The sequence below is a fragment of the Primulina tabacum genome, chromosome 1 (assembly GCF_025594145.1).
Source record: "Primulina tabacum isolate GXHZ01 chromosome 1, ASM2559414v2, whole genome shotgun sequence".
NCBI classification, from domain to species: domain Eukaryota; kingdom Viridiplantae; phylum Streptophyta; class Magnoliopsida; order Lamiales; family Gesneriaceae; genus Primulina; species Primulina tabacum.
Window position 1 is genome coordinate 45057953 of NC_134550.1, and position 16099 is coordinate 45074051.

Genomic DNA, 16099 nt, shown 5'->3' on the forward strand with positions numbered 1-16099 from the left:
ATATATGATGACATGATTTAATAATACGATATGATTTTACACGACACGTTTACATATATGATGACATGACATGCTTTTAATACGATATGATTTTATACGACACGTTTATGTTCATGTTTTAAAGTTCATGAAAGGTATGTTGGCATTATGATTTTATAGGACACGTTTACGTATATGATGACGTGAGATGACATGCTTTAATACGATATGATTTTATACGATACGTTTACGTATATGATGCCATGAGACGACATACTTTGACACGATATGATTTTACACAATACGTTTACATTATGTTTTTAAGTTCATGAAATATATGTTGAGTATGATATTTTTCACTGCTGTGTGCTATGTATATGTACTTGTTATTCCTGGTACAGGTGTGTTGAGTCCTTAGACTCACTAGGCGTGTGTGATGCAGGTGAGCTTAATGATGAGGAGACTGGAGGTGTCGAACTCTGAGTAGGCAGACCTGGTGCGATGACACGACCCGAGGACCACATGTTTTCCGCTTAATGTTTTGTGAGATTTGAGAGGAGAGGAATACATTTCATACGTTGATGATTTTAAGATTTTTATACGTTTAAGTTTACGTATGATTTTGGATGAATTTGGTTATTTTAAACCGCTCTATTTTTACGGTAAGATAATTACGATTATTTTAAATGATATTTCGAAAATGTGAGCTAAAAAAAAATTTTCTGCATTTTAAAAGAGCAGACATTTCAATATTAAATTTTAATTTTCGTTTATTTTGGTACAATTTTTGTATGACAGCTACAAGTCAGCATTTTTCTAATCTACGTAAGAATTTTTAATGATATGTCGATACTTTTTAATGATAAGTCGCGAAGCTCGATATATATAAGAATCATAGCGATGGTTTTTGCAAAATCGTCGTCAATAGCAAAGGTTTTTGACTAACCGTCGCCGATCTAGATCGGCGACTGATTTGTGCACAACCGTAGTCCAAAACCGTCGCTAATAGCGACAGTCTACTAAAACTGTCGCCTAATATAACGACGGTCTTGTAATATACCGTCGCAATGTGCGACGGTTAAATATGGCGACGGACTTAGATATAAACGTTGCCAAAGACGACGGTAAAAAAACCCAACGCAAAAAATGATGACGGGTTTGTTCAAACAGTCACAATATTAGCGACGATTTTTTGATAAACCGTAGCTTCCTTTAATAGGCGACGGTTTTATGAAAATCCGTCGCTATATAAATAATAACGACGGTTTATCCTATAACCATCGCTAATCCAACCGTTTTTTTTTAGTGAAAGTCGACAACTTGAGGGCAAGAAGACTTTGTTTTGCAGCACATGGTAGCAACAAAAATATAACAAAATATCGTCAAGCTACTTCAACAAGACTAGTAGTCACAATAAAATACAATGGCCGAGTTTTTGCCTCTGTTCTTAATAACTAACATCACCAAAATACTAAAACAACAATTCTACAAGTCCCCATAGCTTCTCCGATCCACAAATCCTTTGAACGTGCAAATACTGACATCCCTGCATCGATTGACGGCAAAGAGATTATTTAAACATGAGCGCATTCATTGCATTAACAAATTGAAAAATAATGAAGTAATAATGAAGTATAATATTAACCAAAAAACTTTAAATAATGTTCTGTGAGTTGCTCCTAGGCTTTAACTTTAAATCATGTTGCCACATTAACTCATGCAGAGTGGAAAGAACGAAACTATCATGTAAGAAGCAAGACACACTGGAACATAAGACTGATCCTTACGTGATCTGTTTAGCAGAAATTTCAAGACCAATGGAATTTTTTATAGAAAGACAACTGCAATGCTATTACAATTTTGAGCTAGTACAAATTTATTGTTGTTGTGAAATGTGAATAAAGTTATCCATTGAAATGCCTGACAATTGAGATGTCATGCCTGCATGAGAAATCACATTTGCCAGTTCCTCTTAATTATTCTCCATATCCTAAGCTGCCAAAAATATAATCATAGGAAAGTGGGAAGTCATGAGTGCCACACTGAACAACATTACTAGAATGTCACCTATCAAGCTCGCACAAACTATAACAATACAAAGAGCTGTGGACCACAATCGGAGTATAGAACTGCAATGGCATGCATAGTCTTCAAATCCAAGCCCCAAGGACAAAAAATCTTGTGCTTAAAAAGTATATTCAAATCCAACCCTAAGTGATCGGTGTCACAAACATGGATGTGTTAATTAAAAGCGATAAATGAATAATCTGAGTCTTGATCACATAGATTCAAACTTACGTATGATCATGTAGGCAAACAAACTGTGGTTATTAAAATACTAATTTATTTTAGTCTCACCATGGGTTATTGAGTGGCTCACCCTCACAGAGTTCACCCAACCATCGTTCGCTTTCTTCCTCTTTGTCTCACTAAAATAAGCCATAAAATATATGAAGTAGAAATAAAAACCCCAGTATATTTATCTTTGACAAATGCAGATGACATGAAATCCAAACTCCAATTTAAAAAAGAAGGATTACCTTGGGCTAACTTGTTCAAGGTTGAGGACCATTGTTTTGAAGATTTTCTGTACGCATTCAGGATTTTATCCATCTACAGGATATCCAAATAAAAAAATAAAGTTTGTTACAAAATTGCCTCTTTGTAATCCATAAAACTGAATATCAAGAAATTACGAAACAAAACTAATAAAATAACATTCAAAAACAGGTGACACACACAGAAATAATACACGTGTTGGCGTACCACATTTCCACATGAAGAATGCATAGATAGCAAAGCTCGTTCGAGAACATATAAATCAACTGCTTTGTCTTCGGGGAGGGTTGATGTATAGCTCAGACCAAAATCAATGAGTACCTTTTGTAAAGATAAATCAACTTTGAGCCATTGAGACAGAATATTGGTAATACTTAAGAGCATGAAAAATATACCACACTCCACAAAAAATGACAAAACTACCAGCTGATTGGAACTATTCTGGATTAACATGTTTGATGTCGTCAAATCTCCATGGATAAGTCCACCATCATGTAACTTGCCAATTGCATCACCAATCTGTTCTGCAATATCATATAACCGTTCTTCAACAATACCATGCAACCCAAAGTCGAGCAGTATGTCTTTCACCGAGGGGCCCTCAACAAACTCAAACGTTAAAGTGTTCAACACTGGATCAACAGCATAGAGCGCTGGGGTCGAAACCCCTAGCTTTCTAGCTTTTGTCATGCACCTAGCTTCCTGCTTTGACATTTGCAAAGAGTCAAGCAAACCAAAAAACTCTACGGTTCCTCTGTTTAAAAATACTCACCGCATTCAAGCGTTTGAGAGTGAGCTTCGAGTCCAGAGATGGATGCCTATATTTCTTTGAAAAACGTTTCTTAACAATAGACCGTCGGCCAACAAAAGTTGATTCAAATACTCTCTGTGTAAGACAATTGAAAATGCCATGAGCAACAATTATATTCATCATCACCGTAAAAATAGCAAATTCTGAAACTCCTCAGCAGAGACAATTCTCCGGTGCCTTACATTAATAGCCATTAAATCGGTGAAATATCAAAAGCTAAGGATATATGAAGATTACACCGATACAAAATAAAACTGCAGCAAGCCACAGCAAAAATTTAAGATACAATACACCTTGGAAAGAGCATATTTCAACTTACAGCCTCAGCTCCTTGCTTAATTAAGATCAAGGAATCTTCAACTCCATCTAACTTTATCTCCATAGTGAAAAGACCAAATCCAGAGGCAAATTTGGAACTGATGGCATAACCAGCATAACATGGAAAGTTAGGAAGCAGTGAAAAAACAATTGCAAGAACTACAAACAAGAACAGCAAAACAATTCTCAAAATTTTGTCGATAATCTAATCAACAACATTACTCTGTCACAGACCAATAAATGAACGCTCAAAGTCTAGTCTTAGTAATAAGGGTCAGAATAGTCTCATCTACTTGTAAGACGTCTTAAGCAGGAAGAGCAAAAATAACAGCATCAGAACAAGCCTATCTATGTACGAGCAATAGCAATGGTGTGCTAGAAAAATGTAAAACTTAAAGCAACCACCGTCCTTCAAAATAATTCATAAACGGATAAGCAAGAACATGAAATTCAACTAAAGGGGAGATGCAATCACATACCAGGTTTCGAATTTTGGACTTCAAAACTATTTAGTATGCTATCACTTACTACAAGATAAAATCTAATCAAATTAATACCACAATCCCTCCAAATACATCCCATGATTACGACAACTACATCTAGTTACAAAATTATTTGCTAACAACGAAGTAGAACAAGCCGGAAATCCATACAACACTTAGAAAACTCGATTATAAAAAAATACAGGCATGAAAAAACTGGAACTTTTACTTTCCAGGGAGCTGAAAGAGCGGCTGGCTGCGTGGAAATGGCGTCTCAAATCATCCGTTACACATGGAAACAGCAAAAATGTGTTTGGAGGAGAAAAGGGAGGAGTAGCGCTCGAGTGATTTTTCTAGGGCTTAACGGCGTAAGTCAAATGATGACGTGGCCAACCCGTTTTGGATGTAACCGTCGCTAAAGACAGGCGAAAATCGTGTAAAAAAAATGTTCGCGAACCTCGGTATATATAAAAGCATAGCGACGGTTTTGACACAACCGTCGCCCGTAGCGACGGTTACTAAAAACCGTTGCCATTAGCGACAAATTTGAGTTAACCCGTCGCTATTAGCGACTCTTTGAAACAATATTTGGCGAATCAGAACGGCGACGGTTTTTGAATAACCGTCGCTAATGGCATTTAGATTTAACTTGTGCAGAATAGCATTGTCGAAATGATGTTGTTAACCTATGATTCAATTGTGATCCGGTCCAACAAGAAAATAGCCATTCTTGTTTTGATGACATCTTCTTGCTCGTTGTGTTTGATCGTAGACTTGATCCAATATTTGCACCTACCTAGTATGATTTTGCTTGCACTTATGTCGAGTATCTCGATCAACCCACAAATCCAGCTGCTGACCTATTTCTTGAGACCAAGAATCACTGAAAGAATTGACTATACTTTGCTACTATGGTGAAGAGTTACTATGCTTTTAGCGACGGTTTTGCAATAACCGTTGCTAGTAGCGACGGTATACCAAAACCGTCGCTAGTAGCGACGGTAAAATAAATACGTTGATTTGAGCGACGGTTAGGAATTAACCGGCGCTAGTAGCGACGGTTATTGAAAAACCGTCGCTTCCTTTAGTACTTGGGTATAATAGCACCATTTATCCTATAACCGTCAGCGACCATTTATCCTATAACCGTCGCTAATCCAACAGTTTTTATGTAGAGATGTAAACAATAATTTATTATTTTAGGACTGGGTTTTTACCATTTTTTCAAAATTATATTTAATGGTTCACTGTTCAACTCAAGTATTTTAAATCATATGATAGCTCAAACACCATGTATCAATCTCTTTCATATATATATATAGCATTAGCTACTAGATGTGCGTGATAGACATATTCAGGTAGAAAAACGACTATAAAATGATCATAGCTGCTGAATCCTTAAAATTTATATATATTGAGCTACAATATATACCAAAAACACATGCATGATTATGTGAATATAAAATCATGAATTGCAAATATCAATAATTAACTGATGTTTCTGATATCAATATCTCAAATTTAGAACGAAATCTCAGGTTTAATACCCAACAATAACAAACTTTTTTCCCGAACACCTCCACCCACAAACAAATTAAAAGGATTATTACAATGAATATTAAAAATCTCAAAACATTAAATATTCGCTTATACCAATGTCATAAATTTTCTCATAAAAAACTTCTCAAAAATTTTATTTATAAAAATTATCCCAATCGAAAGCTCTTTTCACTAAACTTGATTATTGAAGTACTCTCAATTTGCTTAATCAATACAATATGTGTATCATGAAAAAGATTATAAAATGTTTGCTCATCTAGGAGCAAGAAACTATGATTTACACTCTTTAATATTTTTTAATGAAAAAAAATGTGAAATAAATGCTCTCTGTTACACTAGCTTGGTGTCTTTTGATAGTTTACCAATAATATATTTTTATATTCACAATTGGATTATAAAATGTACAACAAGAAATAAAAATATATAGTCCTCATTTTGTGTTACCCCATAATAAATGAAATTGTTTAAAAAAATAATAATATTCTTGGTCCAATAACTTGTCTAATTTTTTTTTTTTCGTAAATTAAATTTTCAAAGTTTTGTTTTGATATATTAAATTTTAATTTTCGTTTATTTTGGTACAATTTTTGTATGACAGCTACAAGTCAGCATGGTTCAACCAGAAGCTCAACCAGCAGACCAACCAATGGCAGAACCAGATACTGCTCCATCTCAATCACTGCCAAATCTGGAGGTATTCTCTGCTGAACATCAAGCGGAAATGGAAGCTATTTTGAATATCCCATCTGAATCCATTCCAGCCGCTGAGCAACTGGAAACCACTGAAGCTGCCCAACCAGATGAGAGTGCAGTTCAAGAACTAACTACTGATATTGGAAGAACCTCTGCAGAACAGGCTACTGCTATTTCTACTTTTCAACCAGAAGATGCCCCTTCTACTGCTTTGATTATCCCTCCTGTTGATTCTCCTGCTCACAACGATCGTCTTGCAGAGATCAGACAGCGTATGCTTGAAAGAACACCTTCCACAGCAGAAGCAACGTTTGATCTTGAATTCGAGATAGATATTCTGAGGAGAAATCTTGATAATCTGTCAGAGATTGTTAAACATTTGTCTTTTGAACGTGCTGGTGAGGTTAGTGCCACCAAATTCTTCCGTGACCGCATCTCAAAAGAAGTCACTCGCACGGCAGAATCATTGGCCAAACTGCATGTCGAAACCAGACTTTCCAGACAAAATGTTGTTTCAAGTCACGCCAGCATCTTGCTTGGTCATTCTAACATCATTAAAACTGTCTCTGATCATGATTCGGCTATTCAATCAGTCTCTACCAAAGTAGAAGCCTTGGACTCGAAACTTGTAACTATTGATGCCAAGATTGAGTCTCAATCTCAATCTATTCTTGATCTAAATGAACGAGTTTCGAATCAAGCACCATTTCTGGAGATGCTGAATAATGGAATTTTTACTCGTACTGGCCGAGTTGATGACTTACTCACTCGTGTTCAAGCCAATTATGCCAAAAAGAGGGAAGCAGAAGATAAAGAAGAAGGAAGATCTGGAGGACATCATGCAGAATCCTCCTTCAGAAACCAAGATCCTCAGGATGAGGAAATAATGTTCAGAGACATTGAAACTGATGATTAAATTCTTTTGAACTCTGTTTTACTGTTTGTTTTTTTTTTTATCGATTATCTTATTTGCTATTTGCTTTCATATTCATCGTTACTAACATCTAAGTTTTGGCATCACCGCAAAGGGAGAAATTGTTAGACTTAATTGTGGTGATGAGAATCAAAACCAGTAGGTCGCGATAGCTAAAATCAGAAGACTATATAAAAGCATAAGCTCTCGTATCATGTTAACAAAAGCAGTACTCTTCGAGTACTTATTAGCTTAGAAAAACCAGAAGCAGAACGTAGCTTTATAAGCAGAACTTAGCTTAAGCAGAAGTAACTTAATGTCTTTTACTTGATCGTTACAATCTTAAATGTTACCGTAATTTACCTAGTACTAGTATTAATTGCACCATTAATGCTGTACAAAGTTATTTAATACGCCTTACCAGTTTTGGTATAAAGAAAAGACTGATTATTCTGAAAGCTTTCTGCATGACCTTTTTTAGGTGATAAAGCTGATTCTATCAGAAGTCAAAAGAAGCTGTTTTGTTTACATTGGGCTCAAGCTTTCTATATATAAGAAGATCAATCATTTATAGAAAACAACGTTATTATCATTATCAACGCAACGATTATTCCAACGTGAGTTTTGAGCTTTCATAAACTACTTATCTTCAAAGCTAAACATACAGAAAAACAGCACACACTTTATTATTCATATCCGATCTTCTGAGATCATGTGTTGTTACTGTTTCATAACTCTCTTCAAGCTAAACACTTTACTATATCATTGAGAAGAGTTTTTAAACTGGAAAAGAGTCTTTTTCAGAACTTTGTTGTATTCGTTTTTACGGAGTTGTGTAACTAAGAGTTTCAGTAGGCTAAGGGTAAGCCCTACTGAAGTGGGTGTGTACAAGTGTTGTACTGTAATATCCAAAGTCTTTTAGTGATACCTTCTGGAAACAGAAGAAGGGGAGACGTAAAAGATTTTATCTTCGAACTTCCAGAAACAACCATTGTTCTACTGTCTACTATTTTATTATTTCTCATCGTACTCCATTGGATCGTTTCCGCACTTATTGTGATCTGTTGGATTTACATTCGAACAAGACCAGCTATAATCTCTAATAGGATTCTAGCACTCTTTGCAAAATCGTCAAACAAAGGAAAGAGTTTATTCACCCCCTCCCCCCTCTAAACTCCTTATTGATCCCCAACAATACATAAGTTACAAATGAAAATGATAAAATGCAAATCTCGATACCCTAAACTCGTGTAATAATGACTTAAAATAACATAATAAAACATGCAAAAATGACCCTTATCAATGATATTGTTGAATCTTCCATTAAAATCATTGAGAGAATCTCCGGGCTTCATTTGGATGTTCTCAAATTTGCATTACTACTGTGAGTTTTTTGTTTGATCGTTACCCACGCAGAGCTTAATCAGATTTTCCCAAATCTCTTTTGAGCGGCACATCTCGATCTTACTAAATGTTTTTTTGTCCAGAGTTTTGTGTATTATATCATTCGCCACATTATTCAGGTTCTTTTTATCATGAGAATTTCATTATGATTGATGCTTCTTTATCATCTGTGGTGCTCTATCAGTAATGGCTACTGAGGTGTTGGCCTTCATGATTTTGATAGGTCGTCAGAAATGATGTACCACATATTGTCATCATGTGCAGTTAGATGAGCCTGCATTCTATTCTTCCAATCATCTTTGGAGAACATAAGTATCTTGCTGAAGGATGCCATTGATGAATATATAGGTCCAAAGTTTGAGAAAACATCCTATGATACCACTCATTAGAATCGGTTGAGGTATTTAGAGGGAGGTGAATGAACAACTCACAAATTTTTTCTTCAAAATTATTGTTAGTGACATCTACTAGTGTTAATAAAAAAAATTCGTATCTTGACCTTCAAAGTTAATCAGACAAATGATATAATAATAGGGAAAATATCCACGGAAACTTTGTGAACAAACAAAAATCAGTAGAGCAAAGAATGAAATGCACAAGGTTGTTTCTAGAAATTTGAATGATGAATCCTTCAATGTCTCATCATCTTCTATTTCCAGAAGGTATTCATTAAAAGACTTTAATATTTACAGCTTCTGTAAACACCCACTTCAGTAGGACTTAAACACTACCTATTGAAACTTTTCATACCAACTTCACAAAAATTTTATACTACTCTTTTGAACAGAAAAACATTTTTTGTAAGTTAAAATTACTCACTCAAATGATAAAATGAATATTGAGATATCCGTGAGTTTGAATCGTCACGTAATAATATTTGAAAAGATCTGATAAAATATTAAGTGTGTGCTTCAAAATGTATTCAGCAAAGCTCTTGGTAAATTATAGATAGCTAATCAAGTAAGGGTGTAGAGTATTTGCTGAATTCTGATATGACCTTTTTATAGATGATATCCAACGTTCAAAATTGAACGTCTATAAATCAGTCGTACCATGGTCATAATTGAAATCGAACAAGATGCCACATGTAATTCTTCTTGTTTCAAAAATAGGATGTGAAAAGTAATGTTTATGACACGGACAATCAAACGATCAATATATATATAATTTTTAAATAGAGTATTGAACATTATCTGAATGATTGATTTTCTGAATTCATTTATAACTTATTAAGAAAATAAGTATGAGCTCGTAAATGACCGTTGACACAATAAGTAGAGTGAGATCATTCAGTGAAGAGTTGTTCATTTAATTTGGTAAACCTTAGACAGTCTTAAGATAAATACGCAAGGGTCTTCTAAACTTAGTGATGCGGTGAATTTTTAGTGCTTCTGGAATGCAGACGTGTCAAGTGCAAATGCACCTAATTGTGGAAAAAATAATAAAAACGTCCATAAATCAAAAGATGTGAATTTCAAATTTGAATGTTTGTTATGTGCTCAAATTTTATTTGCTCGCATTTAGATTTACTTATGGAGAATAGCATTGTCGAAATGATGTTGTTAACCTATGATTCAATTGTGATCCGGTCCAACAAGAAAATAGCCATTCTTGTTTTGATGACATCTTCTTGCTCGTTGTGTTTGATCGTAGACTTGATCCAATATTTGCACCTACCTAGTATGATTTTGCTTGCACTTATGTCGAGTATCTCGATCAACCCACAAATCCAGCTGCTGACCTATTTCTTGAGACCAAGAATCACTGAAAGAATTGACTATAGTTTGCTACTATGGTGATGAGTTGCTAAATGTTGTTGGGTATTTGAGGGCTAATGATGTGTATTTCATATTCTTTTATTTAGATTTAGATTTAGATTTAGATTTAGATTTAGAGCTATCCTAATAGCCTAACTTCTTATTTTTAGGTTACATACCTCGTGTCCCATTGGATGTGCCAATTTTTGTTTGTACAATTTTCTGAAATGCAGTTATTCTAGATCCAAATCCACCAAATTGTGAAAACAAAAAAAAAAATAAAAAATCAAAGGATGTAGATTTCAAACGTGACTGTAAGTTATAGTCTACTAATCTAATATGTACAAAAAAGACAAGTAAAAATAATCTTATGGCATCCACCACCAATACAAACACTACCTGTATTAAAATTGGTCACATTGATATACGAGTTTAATTTTAGAATTTGGATATATAGCCTTGTAGGAGATTATATATTTCAAAATTAAGGTCCTTTTTCAAAGATTCAACCATCCAAATTAAGTGCATTTTTTTTTTCAGTTTCAGCAGAAAAGATAATTTATTGTTGCCATACCGAGAGAAATTTAACATAGTGATTAGTCTTCACCTCTCTTCATCCATGGCTTAACCGACACTTTTGCCCGCAGCAAACTGAACCCATTTCAGCACTCATTCATCTAGAGAGCCAGTCATGATCAAGATTCTTCGCCCTTCGGACTTACATCACCATCAACACTCAAGATGGGGCGACTCACCTTACTAGAGAGGGTTCGGTAAATAGCTCTGATGGTATGGGGAGTTGTTCTGCAGCAACCTCCCACTAGAGATGCCCCAACTTCACACCATTTGTTCACGTATGACACGAAGTCTTTGTCCGAGACCCCAGTATTTTGCTGTATACAGTACAAGATAATCACACTTAAACGACCACGAAATGCAGAAACATGTAAATATGCCAACTGCCAAATTATTTAGCCTGTTTCTTTCGGTCAGGTATGTTTGCAAATGCTTAAAAAATAATAATTATAAATTTTTCCTTTACAAAGCTTTGCATCTCCACTTTATTTATGCATAACATATATATGTCCCGCGACAAGAAAATGTGTGCCGAAATTAGGAGGGTATCGAATAAAATTACACGAGTAGGAGTTCCTGACCATTCAGAAAACTCCTTGTATTTCTAACATGTCATGATATTGATTTGTAAAATAAACGAGATAGAAGAAGATGAGGCGATTCTATCCCTTTTTTAAATGAATGAAGACAGGAAACCAAGGTACAAGGACTCACCACCCACTCCTTCTTATCAGCATCATAACTCTCACCGCTATTTGGGTAAATAAGTATTGGTTTGGTCGTCACCTGAGGTAAAATCAAGTCAAGATAACAGTAAAATGTCTTCACAGGTGTCTACAGTTAAAAATTGTGGTACATCTTTCAGTAACAAATTAAAAAATAAAAAACAACAGCAATCAATCAGGACGGAAGAAACACTTAATAATACCTTCGTGAGGCATATAATCAGATCTTGGATATATCTTGGCGGGGTACAGTTAATTCCAACAGCGACAATTTTCTTGGAATTTTCAACAATGGCAGCACACTCGAGCAAAGAATCACCACTAACAATGTTAACACCATCCTTAGAATTGAAGGACAGCCATGCAGGCAACTTGATTTCCTCTTCGTCAAGGAGCTGAGCAAAAGCCTGAGCAAGCACAAAGTATTGTCAATAACAAGACTCCAAAAAGCTACAACCTAACAAAATGCACCATTGCACATTAAAATGGTTCTCAAGGACAAGAATACAGAGGGTTCTTCATCACTGTTTTCAACGTTTTATACATTCATTATTAGCAATGCTAATATCTCCCTGTTTACTTCTATTTTTGATGGAGAAAAACAAGCTCTACAGCAAATAAAGTTGGTACCTGAGCTTCAAGTTTATTGGGTACTGTTTCAAAGGCTATAAGATCAGGACCAGAGTCTGCAAGAACCTTAACCCTCCTCCGATGAAAATTCTTTAAGAAATCCAGATCCATATTATCTCCATAGTAGCCACTAGAAGTCATCAAGAAAAATAAGAGGGACACATTAGATTTGTCCACCAGAAGCCAAAATCGGGCCTTAATACTGTATTGCATGAATCAGATACAGCCAAGGAGTGAGTAAAAGCTTCATCCCATGCTAGAATTGAAGGATGACGGAACATCGAAATTTTTTTTATAAGTCCAAACAAGTACAACAGAGGTGTTTGACAGCACAAAATGTGCACCTTAAATAGTGGAGATGCATGAAGAGAATTGAGATTAATAACATATCGTTCTGATCATAAAAATATCTAATCCTGGACAGAATCACAAAATGTTAAGTTAAGCTCACCTATATTCCGAACCATCAGCCAGGTACGCACCATAACTTCCCACAGATGCTGCAACCAGTATTGGCCTCTGCTTCAGAATTCTACCATCAGGAGCATGACCAGAAAGGGACTCCCGGCACCTATTGTAGTAAACATCTCGTGCCTCGCGAGCAATTTCAACACTCTTTGTGAGTAAGCTTTCACTTTCTTCTCGAGAATAACCTTTGTCCTCAAATCCCTGTAGAGTTGCCTGCAATTCAGAAATAGCTTATTTCAGATTTAACCTATATACCATCTTCGCAATAGAAAAATTCACTACATTATATGAAAAAAATAAGCACCTGATAAGATGCCGTAATTATTATATCTGCACCAGCTTCCAGGTAATCAAGATGTACCTGCTCTATAAAGATAACAATGAGCATTTGAAGAAAAATAAAATTCAGACTGCCAGGCCATAATTTTCCAGCAATACAAGAACCTCAGAGTTCAATATCCGTGTCACACAACCATCAAGAGATGGCAGTATTTTTTTTTATTAATGGTCATGAGATGCTAATTCGGCAGGTGAAGATCTTCTGATTAACAGTGTGTTTAAACACACTGGAGGAAACATCATAAATATAAGCTTAGTAATGTCTTCAAATTCTAATATCCAATAACATCCTAGCATCCATCATGCTACCTCCACGTAATAATCCATAACCTCCATAGAATCACAATCAATATGGAGGTTTCAATAGAAAAAACAAGTGCTATCCATATCATAAAGGCTAAAGCACTTCCTAGAAAACAGTTGAGGATATTCCCCAATTTTGTGGAGCTTAGATAACTAAAGAGTATTTCTCTTGTAAGACGGTCTCACGAATTTTTATTTGTGAGACGGGTCAACCCTACCGATATTCACAATGATATTCACAATAAAAAGTAATACTCTTAACAAAAAAACTAATATTTTTTCATGGATGACCCGAGATCCGTCTCACAAAATACGCCCCGTGAGACCGTCTCACACAAGTTTTTGCCATAACTAAAATATGCTTTCAGAATAAATTCCTACATTCCCTGAAAAGCCATTAATCACAAACTGGAATAAAGACCAAGAAAAGAAATAGAATAGTAAGGGCCATGCCACCACTAGAAGCCAGGCAGCCACCCAAGCGTTCAGTAAATGCTCGCGCGTGACTGGAAAAAAGATGGGCAATTACTCCAAGGGGAAAAACTAATTGGGAGGCAACTTAGTGTGAATTTGGAGTTTTCCTATTGTGGGTCCCGTGAGCTTCTTCCCCTCGTACCTCAAAACTCATGTTCAAATTTTATTCTGTCTAATGCCAACACGCACAGAATCAAGAACTCACTGCAAGATTCAAGGCAAACTAAAACTCTGCCGAAACAAATCTCTTAGTCAGTTAGAGCTGTGACAATGACAAAAACCGCAACAAAATTGAAGGCCATAAAGTTCCGTCACTATTTAGAAGAACCGCAGCAAACATTTTAATTAAGATACAAAACCAAGCACGAAAAGAGAGTGGCCGAAACAGGGAGTGGGAGACGTACGGTGCGGATGAGGTGAGGGGACGTGAGTATACATTTAGCGCTCCAGAGAGGATCGTTGAGATCCGCACCATGGCGTTCCAACTCGGTCGCGAGGCCTCCGTCGATCACGGCGACTCCGCCGCATTCACGGAGGAAATCTGACATTGCGCTGTCCATAAGACCCATATTCTCCAATCCGAATAGAAAATATTGAGCCAGCTGGCGCTCTGAGATGACCCTGAGTGGGTAAGTAAGATCACGTAACGCAAACGTCTCAATTTATAGTTGCATTTGGACGCATCTTTTCAAAACTTTTGAACCTTTGAGAAAGTTCGTCAAAATCATCGAAAACAACACTCTGTTTCCTGAGAAAATTTGGAATATTTTAGATAATAATCAGTGGTGCATCTGTACGAAATACTCTGATTTATTTGTAAACGGTGCTCTAAATCCTACAGTTTTCCGGAATTATTAAAATTTATCCATTTTTAAGATGACCACCAATTTTTTTTTTTGACAAAAATTTGTGTGAGACGGTCTCACGGATCGTATTTTGTGACACATAATTCTTATTTGGGTAATTCGTGAAAAAAGTAATACTTTTTATGCTAACAGTATTACTTTTTATTGTGAATATCGATATGGTTGACCTGTCTCACAGATAAAGATTCGTGAGACTGTCTCATAAAAGATCTATTCTTTTTTTATATATAATAATTTAGATGTTTACGTTTTTTGAAAACATCATGCACAAATTTCTTTAAATATTTACTTTGAAATGATTTTTATTTTTTCTTGAATATTTTCATAATTTAATTTTTCTTTAATATTTTTAAAAAGAATTTCAATTTTTAATAAATTAACAAAATTTTCTCTATTAGTGATTATTTTTTGTAAAATATTAATATATTTTATCTCAGACATTGTTGTAAATGAAAAGAATAAATCATTCCTTTAATATTTGTATGTAAACACTTTTCATTAATTTTATTGATAGAAAATAGCATTTGAAAAAAAGATGTTCCTAAAATAACTAAGGTAGAATATTTTTAATAAGAATAAATGTAGTATTTAGACAAATTTTTGAGTTAATTGTCACAACAGACAACCTGTAATTACCTATAAGAAGTTGTTTGTTAGTAGCTCTTATACATTGGGTAGTTTTTTATAATATTTAGATGGAAAAATTCTTTCACTAATACAATTTACATCAGCTCATGTGTGCTTCTACACTAATTATAAACTTTTTATTAATAATAAATGTTACTTTTGAGTACCACTTTTGAGAAAAATAATTTGATCAATTTTATTGATCTATATCATTTGATTTATTTCATTTTCTTCTTTTAATAAATTTTCTTTTTCACTTTTTTCTTCTTCTTCAATATAATTCTTATTCTTGTACTATATTTTCTATAAGTCGAGTAGGCTTTTGATTTACTATATTCAAATAATGCTCTATAGTTTTTTTTCCTTTCTAAAGGATCTTTTATTTGATTTGTAAGATCCAGAATGAAAGTTGCTTTAACGGTTATAACAGTTATTTATAATCCCATAAAATTTATGAGATAAATGCCACAATCAAAATCTAGATAACAAATTTTATTTTCTGATTTTGATTTACTATTAGAATCTTAATATGATTCATTATCAATAATATTGATATAAAAATCTTTTTGTTTTATATTTTTTTCTTCATTGAGAAGAATATTTATTAAAGATTTT

At 34.7% G+C, this 16099-nt stretch overlaps 2 protein-coding genes across 3 annotated transcripts; both read right to left on the reverse strand.

Annotated features, from left to right (window-relative positions):
• Nucleotides 1-1299: 1299 nt before the first annotated feature.
• LOC142544356 (uncharacterized) lies at nucleotides 1300-4581 on the reverse strand. Of its 2 annotated transcripts, none has more exons than XM_075651415.1 (8): nucleotides 4379-4581; nucleotides 3669-3765; nucleotides 3311-3424; nucleotides 2962-3240; nucleotides 2746-2859; nucleotides 2520-2592; nucleotides 2338-2408; nucleotides 1300-1525 (listed from the first exon to the last, which is right to left on the reverse strand). In XM_075651415.1, the coding sequence occupies exons 2-7, from the start codon at nucleotides 3729-3731 to the stop codon at nucleotides 2371-2373; spliced, it is 681 nt and encodes a 226-aa protein (XP_075507530.1). In that variant the 5' UTR covers nucleotides 3732-3765; nucleotides 4379-4581; the 3' UTR covers nucleotides 1300-1525; nucleotides 2338-2370. The 2 variants fall into 2 exon arrangements, with proteins under 2 accessions (XP_075507530.1, XP_075507534.1); XM_075651419.1 differs by having other exon boundaries at nucleotides 4147-4581.
• Nucleotides 4582-10753: 6172 nt separating this feature from the next.
• On the reverse strand, nucleotides 10754-14745 carry LOC142544367 (homocysteine S-methyltransferase 2-like). Its single transcript, XM_075651425.1, has 7 exons — nucleotides 14396-14745; nucleotides 13180-13236; nucleotides 12859-13088; nucleotides 12408-12537; nucleotides 11981-12184; nucleotides 11767-11838; nucleotides 10754-11369 (listed from the first exon to the last, which is right to left on the reverse strand). Exons 1-7 carry the CDS (start codon nucleotides 14558-14560, stop codon nucleotides 11172-11174), a joined length of 1056 nt encoding a protein of 351 aa, XP_075507540.1. The 5' UTR covers nucleotides 14561-14745; the 3' UTR covers nucleotides 10754-11171.
• Between the last annotated feature and the right edge of the window lie 1354 nt (nucleotides 14746-16099).

What these genes read in the sequence shown, in the direction of transcription:
- LOC142544356 (XM_075651415.1), bottom strand. Translation starts at nt 3,731, where the DNA reads ATGGAGATAAAGTTAGATGGAGTTGAAGATTCCTTGATCTTAATTAAG. An exon ending in AGAATAGTTCCAATCAGCTG is followed by an intron (nt 2,860 to 2,961) that starts GTAGTTTTGTCA and finishes TCTTTACAAAAG; the next exon opens with GTACTCATTGATTTTGGTCT. An exon ending in ATTCTTCATGTGGAAATGTG is followed by an intron (nt 2,593 to 2,745) that starts GTACGCCAACAC and finishes GATATCCTGTAG; the next exon opens with ATGGATAAAATCCTGAATGC.
- LOC142544367 (XM_075651425.1), bottom strand. Translation starts at nt 14,560, where the DNA reads ATGGGTCTTATGGACAGCGCAATGTCAGATTTCCTCCGTGAATGCGGC. An exon ending in TAATTACGGCATCTTATCAG is followed by an intron (nt 13,089 to 13,179) that starts GTGCTTATTTTT and finishes TCTGAATTGCAG; the next exon opens with GCAACTCTACAGGGATTTGA. An exon ending in TGATTATATGCCTCACGAAG is followed by an intron (nt 11,839 to 11,980) that starts GTATTATTAAGT and finishes ATTTTACCTCAG; the next exon opens with GTGACGACCAAACCAATACT.